The sequence below is a fragment of the Haliotis asinina genome, chromosome 1 (assembly GCF_037392515.1).
Source record: "Haliotis asinina isolate JCU_RB_2024 chromosome 1, JCU_Hal_asi_v2, whole genome shotgun sequence".
Classification (NCBI taxonomy): domain Eukaryota; kingdom Metazoa; phylum Mollusca; class Gastropoda; order Lepetellida; family Haliotidae; genus Haliotis; species Haliotis asinina.
The window spans coordinates 29,072,919-29,088,550 of record NC_090280.1 but is presented as its reverse complement, the minus strand read 5'-3'; the positions used below and the strand labels follow the sequence as shown (position 1 = coordinate 29,088,550).

At 39.6% G+C, this 15,632-nt stretch overlaps 1 protein-coding gene across 1 annotated transcript; it reads right to left on the bottom strand.

Moving 5' to 3' along the window:
* Positions 1–1,867: 1,867 nt before the first annotated feature.
* On the bottom strand, positions 1,868–5,146 carry LOC137290220 (beta-porphyranase A-like). The gene is made up of 3 exons (XM_067820965.1): positions 4,764–5,146; positions 3,664–3,811; positions 1,868–3,347 (listed from the first exon to the last, which is right to left on the bottom strand). The coding sequence occupies exons 1-3, from the start codon at positions 5,070–5,072 to the stop codon at positions 1,888–1,890; spliced, it is 1,917 nt and encodes a 638-aa protein (XP_067677066.1). The 5' UTR covers positions 5,073–5,146; the 3' UTR covers positions 1,868–1,887.
* Positions 5,147–15,632: the final 10,486 nt, after the last annotated feature.

Here is a 15,632-nt window from a genome sequence, read left to right as displayed (position 1 = left end):
CGTTCAGTAACATTCAAGCAGAAAATGATCGTACACTGGTATACTCACCTGAACTTGAAGTGAAGGAGACCAGACTCGAAATTATGTGAGTTTGTTGTCATTCAGAACAACAAAAAATCGTTACAAAACAGTATAACCTCTTGGAGATCTCTCCAACATTCTAAAGGAGTGACGGAGATTAGTTTCAGGCTGCTGTGTGGCTGCAGACTCTATTGTATTGGGCAGCCAACTTAGTGATCAAGTGACGTTAAATTTTAACTCACTCACTCACTTAGTGATCAACAGCATGAACATCGAAATACGCAATTAGGATTGACAACACTAGTTTGGTATGATATTGCCATTATTAAAGGCAGTTTAGGTAGTAAGATTCCCCCAGGTACACGTGTGATAAATGTACTTGGACACTTACACATACGAATGCATTTAGGTTACAGGTTAAATATTACTGACCTTACGTCAGAATTCCAAGTCGGTTTCCTGTCAAAATATTCAACTATTGATCATTTTTTTCCAAGCTTTATGTAACGTTTATTTTTGAAAACCAGAAGTCGCTTTTTCTGTCCCTTTTTATATGTATAATATAATTATATGATGTGATTATGTCGATGAGAAAATGTGATATTCACTTCGAACTACTAGAAGTGAAATGAGGTGTCCGAGTGAAAGTCCGAGTTTGCATGGTTTCATTCCTAAGGTGCTTGTCAGGAAAATATATTGTTTGTCAATGTGGTGCGTTTGACAGTCACGACGGGACATGTTTACTTCAACCCTCATTCGTTGAAAAATACTAATTCGATAGTCCGTTCAACTCCTAAGCAACAATAAAAAGTGAGCGAGTTTAGTTTTACGCCTCACTCTTTATATCGGGAGTCTGTAATAAACGAGTCAGGGCCCGAAAATCCAGTGATCAACAGTAACTGCAACTGGACACATACGGGAACATTATCAGATCTTTTGGTAATCTTTCAGCGTAGTCCTTATGAGAATTATTGGGTACATGACTCTGAACGTTTCCTTAGATACCTAAGCAAAGATATCGCAACACAAAGTCGATTCTGCATTTTTGCATCTGAAGTGCACTGCTGGCGCACCTGTAAGTAGTATCTTCAGATTGTGTCAATCGAGTGACATGAGCTGAGGGTTGACGCTGGGTAGGGTGACACACCAGGGCCATGACATTCAAGACTGCCATGATGAGTCTTCTCACGGCCGTTTTTAATCTAGGATTCTACCGCAAACTGTGGCGGACGGGGGTTAGATACGGTGTTGAAACTTACCAACATCAAATTTACAAAAACACACCATGGTTGGTCATTTTGAAGAAATAACCCTCAATGTAATGTAGGCGTAACCGGAGATGTACCTGGATATGTTTGTGGGGTGAGAAGTTTGTCTTCACTTTTTCTATCAACACTCACATCACCACATATCAGACCTAAAGATTCCATATTAAGAATATCCAGTCACCTGTGGTTCTAAGGGAGAGCAACGTGCACCACTCAATGATAGCGTGGGAGGAAAACCCGGATTAGAAATGACTTTCAGTAACCCATGCTTGTCTTAAGAGGTGAGTAAATGGATCAGGAGGTCAGGCTTACTGTCTTGGTTCGCGCATGTCATCGCATCCCAGTTGCTTAGATAGATGGTCACGGCGTTGCTCACTCGATTATGTACAGACATCCGAAGAAATAAATGCAATTTCATCAGCTCAACTGCAGCAAACATGTAACAAATGCATACCATTTTCGAGTTCCTTTCATTATCAAGAATGTCATGTGAATATGCAATAGAGTATCCACTACCATGCCACCATCACTGACCACATTACCCCCATAAACAGCCCAGATTCAGTACAAACACGGTATTTTCAAAATATATTGGTATTTATTGAAGTTTTCCAACAACGAGTGCAACAGACGTGACGTCACCACCGTTTCCATCAAAGGTCATAGTGACTGAGTTTGATGCGCGAACCTGTGATGCAGGGACCATGAACTCCCACACGTTCCACGCTGTTCTTCCTTCAATTCTCATAGCATCAAACAGTTGGTAGCTTGAGGACAGCGTCTGGCCATTGAACACAACTGACTTGGGTTTGGTATTGGCATTCTTGGCTCGGGTAATTCCCACTCTAAGGCGAGCTGTATGGTACCCTGAGCTGGGTACAGCGATAGTTGTCTGAGCACGTCCGTTTGTGACTGGTATCACCATGTTCCTGCCGTAGAAAGTGTTCTCGTTGTCTGTGCGTACTCCGTTGAAGTTGTAGTTGGTTTTAAACTTGTAGAAGCAGGTTGATGTTGCTGGGAGACCAACGGTGCCCTGGAGTTTATGCCGGTCAAATTTGTAGTCAGCATTCATAACTGGTTTACTATTGTTAAACAGAACACATGTTTCTTCGCCTGTTGAAGGATCGAGCCAATTGTTGGGGAAGACCAATTGAACATTCTCAAATTTGTTGCCATAGTTGTGGAGCAGAACTACCAGCTCTTTGGTCCGAGGATTTGCTAGGGCAAGTGGTGAAACTATCCTCTCCTGTCCATTGTATTGACTTGAGACTCGAAGGAACTTCTGATCTTGAACAAAGTTTTTCCAAAACAGGAAGAATTTTGTCATCTCCAGAGGGTGGCCATCAATGGTAAATAAGGAATTTCGAAGGGTGGTATGACCCGGGAATTGTTCGTTTGAAAGGAGAAAGACGGTAACTCTGTCAATGAACTCTCTCATGTTAAGGAAGGTAAACATGAAGCCATTTGGTTGGTAAATGGTGTGAAAGTCGGTCAAACCATCTTCAAAATCGGCAGCAACTCCAAACATGTTACCTAACCCAAATTCAGTGTTAATTAACTGTATATTTTTTCCTTTCTTGATATGAGAATAATTTTCCACCATGTCGAGAGAAGCAACTAGACGGGCTTCGTTGATGCCAAAATAGGAGTTTTTATTACCCGATATACGCAGATAGTTGTATGAATGGAAAGAGAAAAAGTCCAAATGGTCGAGAGCCATGTCGAGAAACTTTGCAGTTTTCTTCCAGTTGCTGAAGTTATTTTCATCTGCTTGTCTTAAAATCATACTGGTGTACGACGGTCCGCAAACCTTCATTCCAATTCGCGATTTTAGTTTGTCGGCGACGGACCTGTGGAAGTCTATATTTGTTTGTGGGTCAATGATTCTTTCGACCCAATCAGGTTCATTGATGACTTCAAATATTTTGGGAATACGTCCCCCCGTGTAGTCCTTGGCACTTTGAACCATCAGTGCGACAAACTCTGATGCAGCGTCAACGTTGTTGGGGAATTTACCTTGATGTTTAGATCTGTCTATCCAGGTTGGCCAGTGCATACCTGTAAAAAGAAATATGTGCAATGCGAAAACAAAGTCAAGCATTTTAATCGAGTAGGGGTTACATCACAGCCTTTAAGGCTTAATGCAGAATGGATGTTTGAGATTAGGAGAAGTGGCAAATATTAACATGTTGGCGTGATCATACTTATTCTACAGAAAATGGGGTTATGAGTTAAATATGATTGGGATCATGAAGCAATGGAAGCTTTATTGAATGCAATAACTCTCGAATATAATCATTAGCACTAGGACAACTGCCCCAGCTCTGCAGGTCTTTTCATTAAAACGTTCGAACAATTAGACGACTTAGGCAACCTTCTATGTTCCACACGATGTTTTCGATCTTGGCATCCCCATAGTTTTGCATTTGTTGCATGTACCACGCCCATGTCTTGGACTGGAGTGCATGATCCTGGAGATACTTTGGGTTGGGGTACCCATGACGACGAGGGTTTTCTGGCCACTGAATAAAGAACAATAACTTAGTATGGATTTGCAAGTTTCTCCGTGGAAGAATAAAAGTGTTACACATTGTACAGATACGTCCTGAGTAGTAGTAGTAGCAGCATTGTGCGATGTTCCAACTATATGGCGGCGATCTGTAAGTATTTTGTGCCTGGGCCATACAATTCAGTGATTAACATCGTGAGCATCGATCTACGCAATTGGGATCCGATGACAGTGGGCAACCAATGTAACGAACCTGACCACTTGATCCCGTTAGTCGCCTCTTTCGACAAGAATCAGTTACTGAAGGCCAATCCTAACCCTGATCTTCACGGTCTTTCTCCAAGGAAGAATACGTTCTGGAGTATACATTGTGATAATATTCCTGCATATATTACAATTTCACAACACATTGCTATGACACACACAATACACATAAAAGTTTTGTATTGCAATTACCTGATGTGAGAAATGTATGACCCTGCTTAAACATATCAGTGAACGCAGGAACAAGGAGTTACACACCAGGAGTCACAACACAGCAGTATACTCAACGATCTGCTTTTTGAAATACGTATAGATGTCTTCTCAACGCCATCCGTACAATTTCAGTGTTAGAAGAAATTCGGCCCATTGCATTATGTATCAATATTATACGTGAGTCATACACTTTCTTAAAATAGTTTCAAGGTGTAATCTTCTTTCTGCGCTACCCGGGAAGATCAGGGACAGAATGGATTTTCGGCAACCTATAGTTTTTCACAATAGGCCACTAACACAATCTGGTGGCCAGGCTTGCTGTCTTCATTAACACGCGTCATCGTATCCCATGTGCTTAGATCGATCCTCGTAATGGTGATCACTGGATTTGTAATGGTCCAGATTCGACTATTTATAGACATATACCTGGAATATGATGAGTGCGGATTAAACAACAAAACAACCAACCAAATTTTTGGCATACGTACGTTTGGAAAGAGACTAGCTCTCAGGTCCCTGTTCACCCACCGTCCGGGAGATGTTCCGATGGCTTTCAATTTTGGAATTAGGTTCAGCTGGGAGAGCCCATTGATCTTGTTCCACCTTTCAGGTTCGTAACTGACACGTCCACCCTGGGCGAGCCACTCGTTGTAGATTGTGACGGTTGTGTCAGAGAACGCCGCCCTGCACAGTAGCAATGTGCATAGGACCAGTAGGATCATTCTGCAGTGGAATTCTGATAAATTTGTTGACAAACATTGGCTTATATATGTTTGATTCATGGCTGAAATCTGCATGTGTCAGATGTCAAGTAATATTTAGCATAATAATACCATGTATGAGATCTGCCAAGTCAATGATAAGGAAATGTGTCTCGACAGAGTGTTCCAGTTTTCATAACAGGTGCTTATCCTTGACATTTTTTAATCCATGTTAAATGACGCAAGTTATCTTTGTAAAATGTCATGAACAATTCAAAGACATATATTGTGACCTTAAATTTATTATGAGGTGGGCGAATATCCACGAGACCCAATTCGGAAGCATATGCGATTCATCATAAGTCGTTATAACGAGATTTGAAAGTCGTTAGAGCAAGATTTTTTTGTTTTATTTTTAGTCACGTAAAAGTCCCTTCATTATCTTTGGAAATATTATCGTTTGTTTGAAGCAATTCTGACCGCCTCCGTAGTGGTTAGAGCGTCTGCCCAGACAGCGGAGGTAAATAAGGATTTGTAATTGTTATATGTATGTTTCAATTGATTATATTCTTGTTTATACTGTAATTCATTGGTTTCTGATTTTTTAAATATAGTTAATGTTAGGTCAACCTGTGGCCTGACCAACTGCCAAGGGGGAGAGGAAAGAAGACGGAAAGGAGCTATATTGTTCAGCTCAATACCAGCAGCAGCAATAAACGGCTTTATTCTGAGCCCAAGAGGTGGAACAAGAGAAGACTTTTTGTTATACAAATCCTCATAAAGAGGATTGAAGACACAGTTATATGCAGGGTTAGATTCGTTAGAGTATAGTTTTGTTTTATATTGTAAAGATAATTTGATACGGCGTTGTGCAAGAGATGCTTCATCGGCCTCAGCGTAAAGACTGTCAATAGGTGAAGTTCTGAAGGACACAAGACAAAGTCTTAGACCTTGGTGATGGACAAGATCCAGAAGTTTAAGATTGCTTTTGCAGACTCCACCATAGACGATGGAGCCATAATCAAGTTTCGAACGAACTAGTGATCGATACAGGTGGAGAAGAGTAGCTTGATTCCCTCCCCATTTTGAATTTAAAACCACTTTCAACAAGTCAAGAGCTTTCAGGCGTTTCGTTTCAAGTGATTTAATATATGGTTAAAACGTTACATGTGAATCAAAGATTAGACCCAAGAATTTGGCTTCCTTCACAACTTTAATGGGCGTCCCATCTAGAGATAGTTCAGGGTCTTTATGTGGTTTGTATTTACGACAAAAATGTATGCAGTTATTTTTCGATTTAGAAAATTTAAAACCGTTTTCAAGACACCAGTTATTAATCTTGTTTAAACACAACTGCAATTGTCGTTCAATGGTATGCATATTTTTCCCACGACAAGAAATATTAAAATCATCCACAAATAAGGATCCATCAATTGAATCGTTTAAAACTTTTGATAAACTGTTGATCTTGATGCTAAAAAGAGTGACAGACAACATACTGCCTTGTGGAACACCCTGATCTTGATTGTAATGATCAGACAGGGTAGAACCCACACGGACCTGGAATTGTCTGTCATTTAAAAACGTGGCAATAAATTGAGGCAAACGACCTCGCAAACCGAAGTCATGTAAATCTCGTAAAATGCCATATTTCCAAGTAGTGTCATATGCTTTTTCAAGATGAAAAAAGATAGACACAGCGTGTTGTTTGTTAATGAGTGCGTTTTTTACAAATGATTCTAAACGCACTAAGTGATCGATTGTACTTCTATTTTTCCGGAAACCACATTGTATATCTGTGATAAGGTTATTAGTTTCCAAATACCAAACTAGTCGATTATTTATCATGCGTTCCATGGTCTTGCAAACGCAGCTAGTTAACGAAATCGGACGATAATTGGACGGATCCGTATGATCGCATAAACTAGCCTATTTATATATATTTAGCCATTTCCCGAAAGTTCGGCCACAAACGATCATCGTCAACACTGTAGAATGCCCTAGAATAATTCTCCCGGAAGTAAACAAACAGGAGGTCAAGGGCAGATAATTCCCGGACAAGCCTGCTGCGAGAATCCTAAAAATGCGGATCATCTATTAAAACGAAATGTGACCCATCATAATTATTACTTAATTAATAACAAAATATACAGAAAATACACACTCGTAACACTCTCCCTCTTGAGGAAAAGAAAGTTTCTCATCAAGGTGAGCTAACACATCAGAATTTCTCAACTTTGGTGAAACATTATCACTAACTTATCATCAAACTTAACATTGCTAACACAATCATCAATGTTGTCAACATTTTCACAATCAGTAACTGGGGAGAGTGTGGCAATTCAATTGACATGATTGGTTTCTAACCTGTCATGATATTTCTTAATCATGTTCATGTTCTGTATACGACGACCAGGCATCAAGACGACATAGTCTGTGTCACTAACCTTTTTGTCAACAACATATGGACGTTGGTATCTTGCTCTCAGTGGCTGACCAGGAATGGGAAGCAAATCTAACACTTTCTCACCACAAGTGAAATTTCTCTCTTTTGACTTTTTTTCTTGTGACACTTTTAAGTTTCTTCTGGCCAATTCACTTGCTTTTAATAATGTCCCTAAATGTAGAAACATAGTCTAAAAGATTGATCTCAGGTCTGTCATTGAGCCATTGTTCTTTTAAGTGTTTTAGTGGCCCAAGCACACTGTGACCAAATACAAGTTCAAAGGGACTAAACCCTAAACTTTCCTGGCCTGACTCTCTGACAGCAAACAACAACAAATGCACACCCTCATCCCAATCTCATCTCTTATCTGTCTCAAAACAATAAGTCTTGATCATATTCTTCAAAGTTTGATGAAATCTTTCTAAAGCTCTCTGTGACACTGGTTGATAAGCACTAGACTTAACTTACTTAATACCTAACTGGTACATAGCTTGCTGAAACACCTTAGACATGAAATCTGAGATCTGATCAAACTGAAAAACATCTGGCAAACCAACTAAGGTGAACTTGATCAACTTGATCAAAGCCTTGACAATCACAGGAGCAACCATCCTACGAAGCGGAATTGCTTCAGGAAATCTGGTAGACGCAGACGTGATTGTGAGTAAATACTGATTACCAGACTTAGTCTTAGGTAGTGGACCAACACAATCAATACTAACTCTACTAAAAGGTTCCTCAAAAGCCGGTATAGGTTTCAAGGGAGCGGAATGAATGTTCTGATTTGGTTTCCAACAATTTGGCATGCATGACAGCTTACAAAATTCAGCCACTTCATATCTCAAACTGGGCCAAAAAATGTGCCAAAATTTTCTCACAAGTCTTGTTTACACCCAAATGACCTGCCATGGGACTTGTGCCAATGTCTGGTGGTGAACACTTTCATGTGCCAATGAAAGTACATGTTTTCGAAAAAAGTTCGGTACCACAATTTGGTGGTACAATTTCAATTCATCCTCTGCAGGAACATCTGGCGACCTACATTTCCTCATCAAAACTCCATCCTTGTAGTAATAACAAACTGGAACCTTGCTGATCTCCTCAACAGAAACAGCCTTACTAGCCAGCTTCTGCACTTCAACATCCTCACCCCGTGCACTAATAAGCGGCTCTCTGGAAAGAATGTGTTCACCACCTGACGAACTATCTGACTTATCAAGAAGTCCTTAAGAGCTACTACTCTTTTAAGGTAAGTCATCTGTCTCCACCTCACACAAAGAATGATCCATCAAAGTACCTGACAAATAAATCATAAATGGTATCATTCTGTGAAGAAGCCTTGGAAGAAATGCCTTTCGATACTGAACGAGTCACTGCACAAGAACGAAAAATACCCGGAAATTCACCCTCCAACTTTTCTGTACTAAATGAACTCTCCAGCAATAGGATCAGCGCCAACTTTGGCCCCCATATGATCATTACCGATCAACAAATCGACACCACGAACTTGGAGAGCGTCAAGAACACCAACTTTCACCTCACCAGATCTGAGATCAAATTAACAAAATAGAGAGGAACAGAAGAATTGCCACCTATACCCTGAAGCAAAACATCTGAGTTAGCTGAAGACTCATCATAAAAAGGCAAAATATTCTTCAAAATCAGGGACTGAAGAGCTCCAGTTTCCCTCAATATAATATCGGGCCATGGGGTAGAATTATCTCCCATAAGTGACACAGAAGCCTTATACAAAAAGGGCAAAAACAGAATCTGGAGACTTACTCTCACAGACAAAACTCTCCTCAGAACCACCTGGAAAGAAAGGCTTAGGTGCGATGGACACAAATGCATTTGCATTGTATTTGAAATCGATATTGTGAACCTGTCGTCTGCTTTGTATAACTTGCTCTCTTTGCTAATAATAATATTTGAATAGTTTAGACTTGTCTTCGTTCTGTTTTGCTAGTTCAAAGGGGATTTCTTACATGTTTTGTCATGGCAAATTCTTAACCATAACGGCACCCGTGGCGAGCCACCTCTTCGTGGTGTGTGCTGGGTAACGCCAAGAGCTCGCCGACACCCCCGTTGTAGACCCGGGGGGAAATTTGGTCCACCAACCCGTTTGCCGTTGGTTGCGGCCCTGTGTCGGTGGACGGGAGTCTGGGGGTTGAGGGCACTGGGGGCCTGTAATCGTGTTCCCTTTGCTCAACATACCCCTTAGACCCTTACTTCACCTAGACGGGTGGTTGAATGGGCCCGGTTCAACCAATCGTCTGGTCATGCCAAGCCCTGTGTATGGACTATATATATGTCAATGCATAAATTGTATTTGGAATTGTTTGATTTTCGGACTTGGCCTTATTATTACAGTGACATTATTTGGATTTTGCAATATGATAATATGTACTTGAATTTTGCCTAGAGTCTTATGCCCAGAAGGCGGTGGCTCATGGGCCAATCTGGTGGATTAGTTATTCATAATTCTTCCGCTAGAGTATATCATCTGAGTATCCTTGGTGCTGCAAGTCGGAGACCCACTTGCGTTTAGCACTGTCCCTGTGATACTCCGTGGTGGGAGGGGAGCTCAGATGATGGAATCTAACTAACAAAACATGGCTTCCGAAACCCCTCAAAAAAAGAGCAAACGTCAACTTGATACTGATCCCGTTGAAACTGACCACAGACTGCCCAACTCAATTGATTACTGGCCACGTTTTCTTGTTGTTGAGACTATTGACAAGACCCCTTTAAAGTTGAATCCTTTTGCCGTAGCTAAAGGTATACAAGGCATCACTGGTGATGTTAAAAACATTAGGCGATTACGTTCCGGTGCCCTTCTTGTTGAGTGTGCAAAAAGGCAGCAAGCCACCAATTTTATGAGCACAAAATCTTTTGTAGGCATTCCAGTTACGATCTCGGCTCACAAAACACTTAACACGAGTAAAGGAATTGTCAGGGACCGTGAACGTTTGTTTGCTGACATGTCAGAACTTGACATCGCCTCAGAGATGAAGGAGCAAGGTGTCCTTTTTGTCAAACGTTTTACAACCCGTAGAAAGGATGCTACTGTCAACACAAACACATATTTGTTTTCTTTCTCTTCTCCAAATGTTCCAAAATCACTGAAAGCAGGATACTGTAACTGGCAACGTTGAAATGTACATTCCAAACCCTCGTAGATGTTTCAAATGCCAAATATTCGGCCATGGGGTTAATAACTGCACATTGTCTGTTGTTTGTGCTCACTGTGATGAAAAGACACATACAACAGAAGATTGTGACAGTAACGTTAAGAAATGTACAAACTGCACTGGTGCCCATTCATCCTTTTCTAAAGAATGTCCTGTCTGGAAGTATCACATGGAGATCAACAAACTAAAATTCACCCGAAACATTAGTTTTGCAGATGCCAAAAACTGGTCCAAAGTTCTGAACCTACAGAAAGCTATGCTTCTATAACTAAAACACCGTCGGAAACAAGTATAACAAAATCAACCACAAGCTGTCAAACTGACTTGACGTGGATTACATCAGAAGCTCCTCTGATTACTTCACCTACAATATCTACCCAAATGCCAAAGTCACATTCGTCTCAAATCCAATCAGCAGCATCCTCTGATCATGAGGCATCTTCTCAGTCAACTCCAAAATCTTCGGAAGCCGTTAAAACTAAACCTAAAAGGCCAGATCCTTTGCAAAAACTAAGTGGCAGAGCCCCGAAAGGGTCACAAAACAAAATTCAGTTGTTTAATAAATATGGGTCATTTGAAGACATGGACGTTTCTGAAAACGTCCATTCTAGGGCACATAGCTTGTCGCCCTCCAAAAGGGTGCGGTGTAGATCCCCAATAAATCCCCCTAAAAGATAGTTTATTCTAATAATATTGTACAGTGGAACTGCAGAGGATTGAGGAATAATTTACGTGAATTACAGCTATTAGTCCAATATTTTTCACCTTCAGCGATATGTCTCCAAGAGACATATTTAAAACAAACAGATACATTTGACTTTCGTCATTTTAATGCATATCATTGTTTTGCACCTCCGGGTGATAGGGCCACTGGAGGATCATCCATTCTAGTCAGACAAAAAAACGTTATTTAAAGCCCTGTTTCACTTAATACTAAGATTCAGGCTGTTGCTGTGAGAATTACGTTACATGTAGCGTTTACGCTATGCTCTCTTTATATTTCGCCGCCTTCGACGTTTGCTAAAACCGATTTTCAAGCTCTATATGACCAACTCCCGAAGCCCTGTATTATAATGGGAGATTTAAATGGCCACAACCCACTTTGGGGTAGTGTAACTACAAACACTAAAGGTAAGTTGTTGGAGGACTTCTGTTCTGACAACGATTTATGTATTTATAATGATGGCTCCAATACGTATTTATACCCTGGTACAGGGACCTATTCTGCTCTTGACTTGCTACTTACAAATTCAGAACTACTTAATGAATTCGAATGGTCAGTCCACGATGACCTCTGTGGAAGTGACCATTTTCCTACTATATTAAAAGCTGTAACTCCATCTGATGTTCCTCCATCATCAAGGCGGAATTTTGAAAAGGCTAACTGGACTTTATATGAAACACTGTGTGCTGAAAAACTTAAACCTGAACGGTTTATTGACGTTCCTGATGCTATTAAATGTTTTTCTGATGAGTTGAACTCCATAGCTAATGAGTGTATACCAAAGTCCTCTGCAGTTCCACACATAAGAAAACCATGGTTCAACGATGACTGCAAACAAGCTAGGAAGGCAAGGAAAAAGGCAGAACATTATTTCCGTCGCCATCCTATGGTGCATAATTTGAATAAATTTAAAATTTTAAATGCATAAAGCACGGCGTACATTTAAACAGAACAAACGCCAATCTTGGCAAAATTATGTATCTAAAATAAATTCTCGGACACCTATGTCCAAGGTATGGAATATGGTCCAGAAAATTAAAGGTAAAGGTACTAAATCTAGTGTCAATCATCTTAAACATGGAGATCAAGTACTTGCCGATAAATCAGATATCGCAAATAAACTGGGTGAAACCCTTGCTAAACACTCTTCCTCTTCTAATTATTTACCTAAATTCCAGCAGGATCAAAACAACAAGAAAAGAAAACTATTAATTTCAACTCAGATAATGGGGAAGATTATAATGAAACTTATTCTATTCATGAGCTCTATACTGCACTTGATCAAGCTCATGATACTGCTACAGGAGCTGATAACATACATTATCAACTCTTGAAGCACTTACCAGAATCCTGCATAGAAACTCTCCTAAATATTTCTGATGACATTTGGACATCGGGTAACTTTCCTTCATCATGGCGTGACGCCATAGTAGTACCTAAACCTGGACGTCATCATACGGATCCATCCAATTATCGACCGATTTCATTAACTAGCTGTGTTTGCAAGACCATGGAACGCATGATAAATAATCGACTTGTTTGGTACTTGGAAACAAATAACCTTATAACTGATATACAATGTGGTTTCCGTAAAAACAGAAGTACTGTCGATCACTTAGTGCGTTTAGAATCATTTGTTAAAAATGCACTAATTAATAAACAACATGCTGTGTCTATCTTTTTTCATCTCGAAAAAGCACATGACACAACCTGGAAATATGGTATTTTAAAAGACTCACATGACTTCGGCTTGCGAGATCGTTTGCCTCAGTTTATTGCCAACTTTTTAAATAACAGACAGTTTCAAGTTCGAGTGGGTTCTACCCTGTCTGATCATTCCAATCAGGATCAGGGTGTTCCACAAGGCAGTATTCTGTCACACTTTTTAGCATCAAGATAAATAGTTTATCAAAAGTTTTAAACGATTCAATTGATGGATCGTTATTTGCGGATGATTTTAATATTTCTTGCCGAGGTAAAAATATGCATACTATTGAACGGCAACTGCAGCTTTGTTTAAACAAAATAAATAAATGGTTTCTTGAAAACGGCTTTAAATTCACGGCTAAATCCAAAACTAATTGTATACATTTTTGCAGAAAATATACACCACATAAGGACCCTGAACTATCTCTAGATGGCACTCCCATCAAAGTTGTAAAGGAGGCCAAGTTCTTGGGCCTAATCTTTGACTCCCATTTAACATTTCTGCCTCATATTAAGTCCCTTAACAGTAAAGGCCTGAAGGCTCTTGACTTGTTGAAAGTTGTTTCCAACTCAAAGTGGGGAGGGGATCAAGCAACCCTCTTACACCTATATCGGTCACTCGTACGTTCGAAACTCGATTATGGCTCAATCGTATATGGTGGAGCCTGCAAAAGCAACCTTAAACTTCTTGATTCTGTCCACCATCAAGGCTTAAGACTTTTTCTTGGGTCTTTCACAACTTCACCTATTGATAGTCTCTACGCTGAGGCCGATGAACCATCTCTTACTCAACGTCGTATAAAATTGTCTTTACAATACATTACTAAATTATATTCTAATGACTCTAACCCTGCCTATAACTGTGTGTTTAATCCCCTTTATGAGAATTTGTATAACAGAAAGTCTTCTCTTGTTTCACCTCTTGGCCACAGAATTAAACCATTTATTTCTTCTGCCGGTATTGAGCTGGAAAGTATATCGCCTTCCCGTCTTCTTTCTTCTCCTCCTTGGCAATTGGTTAGGTCACAAGTTGACGTGACATTAACATCATTTACAAATTCAGAAACAAATGACTTACAATATAAACAAGAATATCATCAATTAAAACATAAATATAGCAATTAGAAACCCTTATTTACAGATGGGTCCAAGAACGGTGGCGCAGTGACTTGTGCCACTGTCATTGGATCCAGAACAATATCTTGTAGATTACCAGATAATAGTTCTATTTTTACAGCAGAAGCTAATGCCATATTAACAGCTCTCAAATATATTCAAAGACACCCGAAACGTAAACAATATATAATCTATTCCGATTGTCTTTCTTGCCTTCAGGCTATTAAAAATATTTCTTGCAAACATCCACTTAAAATTGAAATTATTGAATTGTATAATGATCTTGCTACTGGCCAATACGACATCGTCTTCTGTTGGTTACCCAGCCATGTAGGTATTTCTGGTAACACACTGGCCGACCTTCCTGCTGAAGTAGCACTCAACAAATCTGTGACACCACTTCTTGTTCCTTAGAGTGATTTCAAAGCCACCATTAGATCTTATATCCGTGATCTGATGCAAGTGGGTATCAATAAATTACATGAGATAAAACCTTACATTGGTTATACCCACTTGGGTTGTCAGTCCAGATTTGAAGAGGTTATTTTACGTCGAAGTCGTATTGGCCACACTAGACATACTCATGTGTACCTTTTGCATCCCTTGTAATGAGAGAGTCACGGTCAAGCATATTCTGCTTGACTGTGTTGAATTCTCCACCACAAGGGATAGATTTTTCAATTTCAAATCTATCAAGGACCTTTTTAACACTGTTAGTTGTCATTTAATCATTGGTCTTTTAAAAGAAATTGATATTTGGTGGAATTTTGAAAATTTTGTTGTGTAATTAGATGCATTTTAATGATTGGTAGTTTGAATTAGTAACTTGAATTGTTGGTGGCTGTACCCTCAAAGGGGGTTGGAGTATTGTAAACTTATTGTCCTCCTGAGAGGGTACGTAAGTCCACAAACATTCACAGTAAATATAACTCTACCAGGATTTTAATTGTAGTATTCATGTTCTTTTAATTTCGGCTAACTTTTCGAAAAGTACAATCGCCAGCAGCTGAAGGGATGGTGTAAATCCAACTTGGGACCATGCAGGTAGCAAAGTCCCCATGGTTCCTAGTGTGGTGATCTACCTTCTGTTGTTGGCGATCTATAGTCTGTTTTTATATTGTATTGGCTATATAGTGCTATTAGTTTTAACTTTCCATGCTAGTTTTAATTGAAATTGTGATATTCTATTTGTTTTACTGTCCTTCGTTGACGGGTTTTTACAATGTTTATGTGCTCTTTTTCTTTTGTTGAATGTTCTCGTCACGATAGGGCTGAGATATTGCCGATGTGACGTTAAATATTAACTCACTCACTCACTTTTAACCGTAACAATAAGTATATACAATATAAGTATAAGAGAAAACTGTCAAGAAACCATTGATTAAAAACGATTAATAATAAAACAGACTATATCAGGGAAATATCAGTATAATCTATGGAACTACGTCCTAATAAAATTTCAATAGTTTGTA

Coding starts and splice junctions, on each gene's coding strand:
- LOC137290220 (XM_067820965.1), bottom strand. CDS start 5,072: ATGCAGATTTCAGCCATGAATCAAACATATATAAGCCAATGTTTGTCA. Junction 3,812..4,763: donor GAGCTAGTCTCTTTCCAAAC/GTACGTATGCCA, acceptor TTCTTTATTCAG/TGGCCAGAAAACCCTCGTCG. Junction 3,348..3,663: donor CATCGTGTGGAACATAGAAG/GTTGCCTAAGTC, acceptor TTCTTTTTACAG/GTATGCACTGGCCAACCTGG.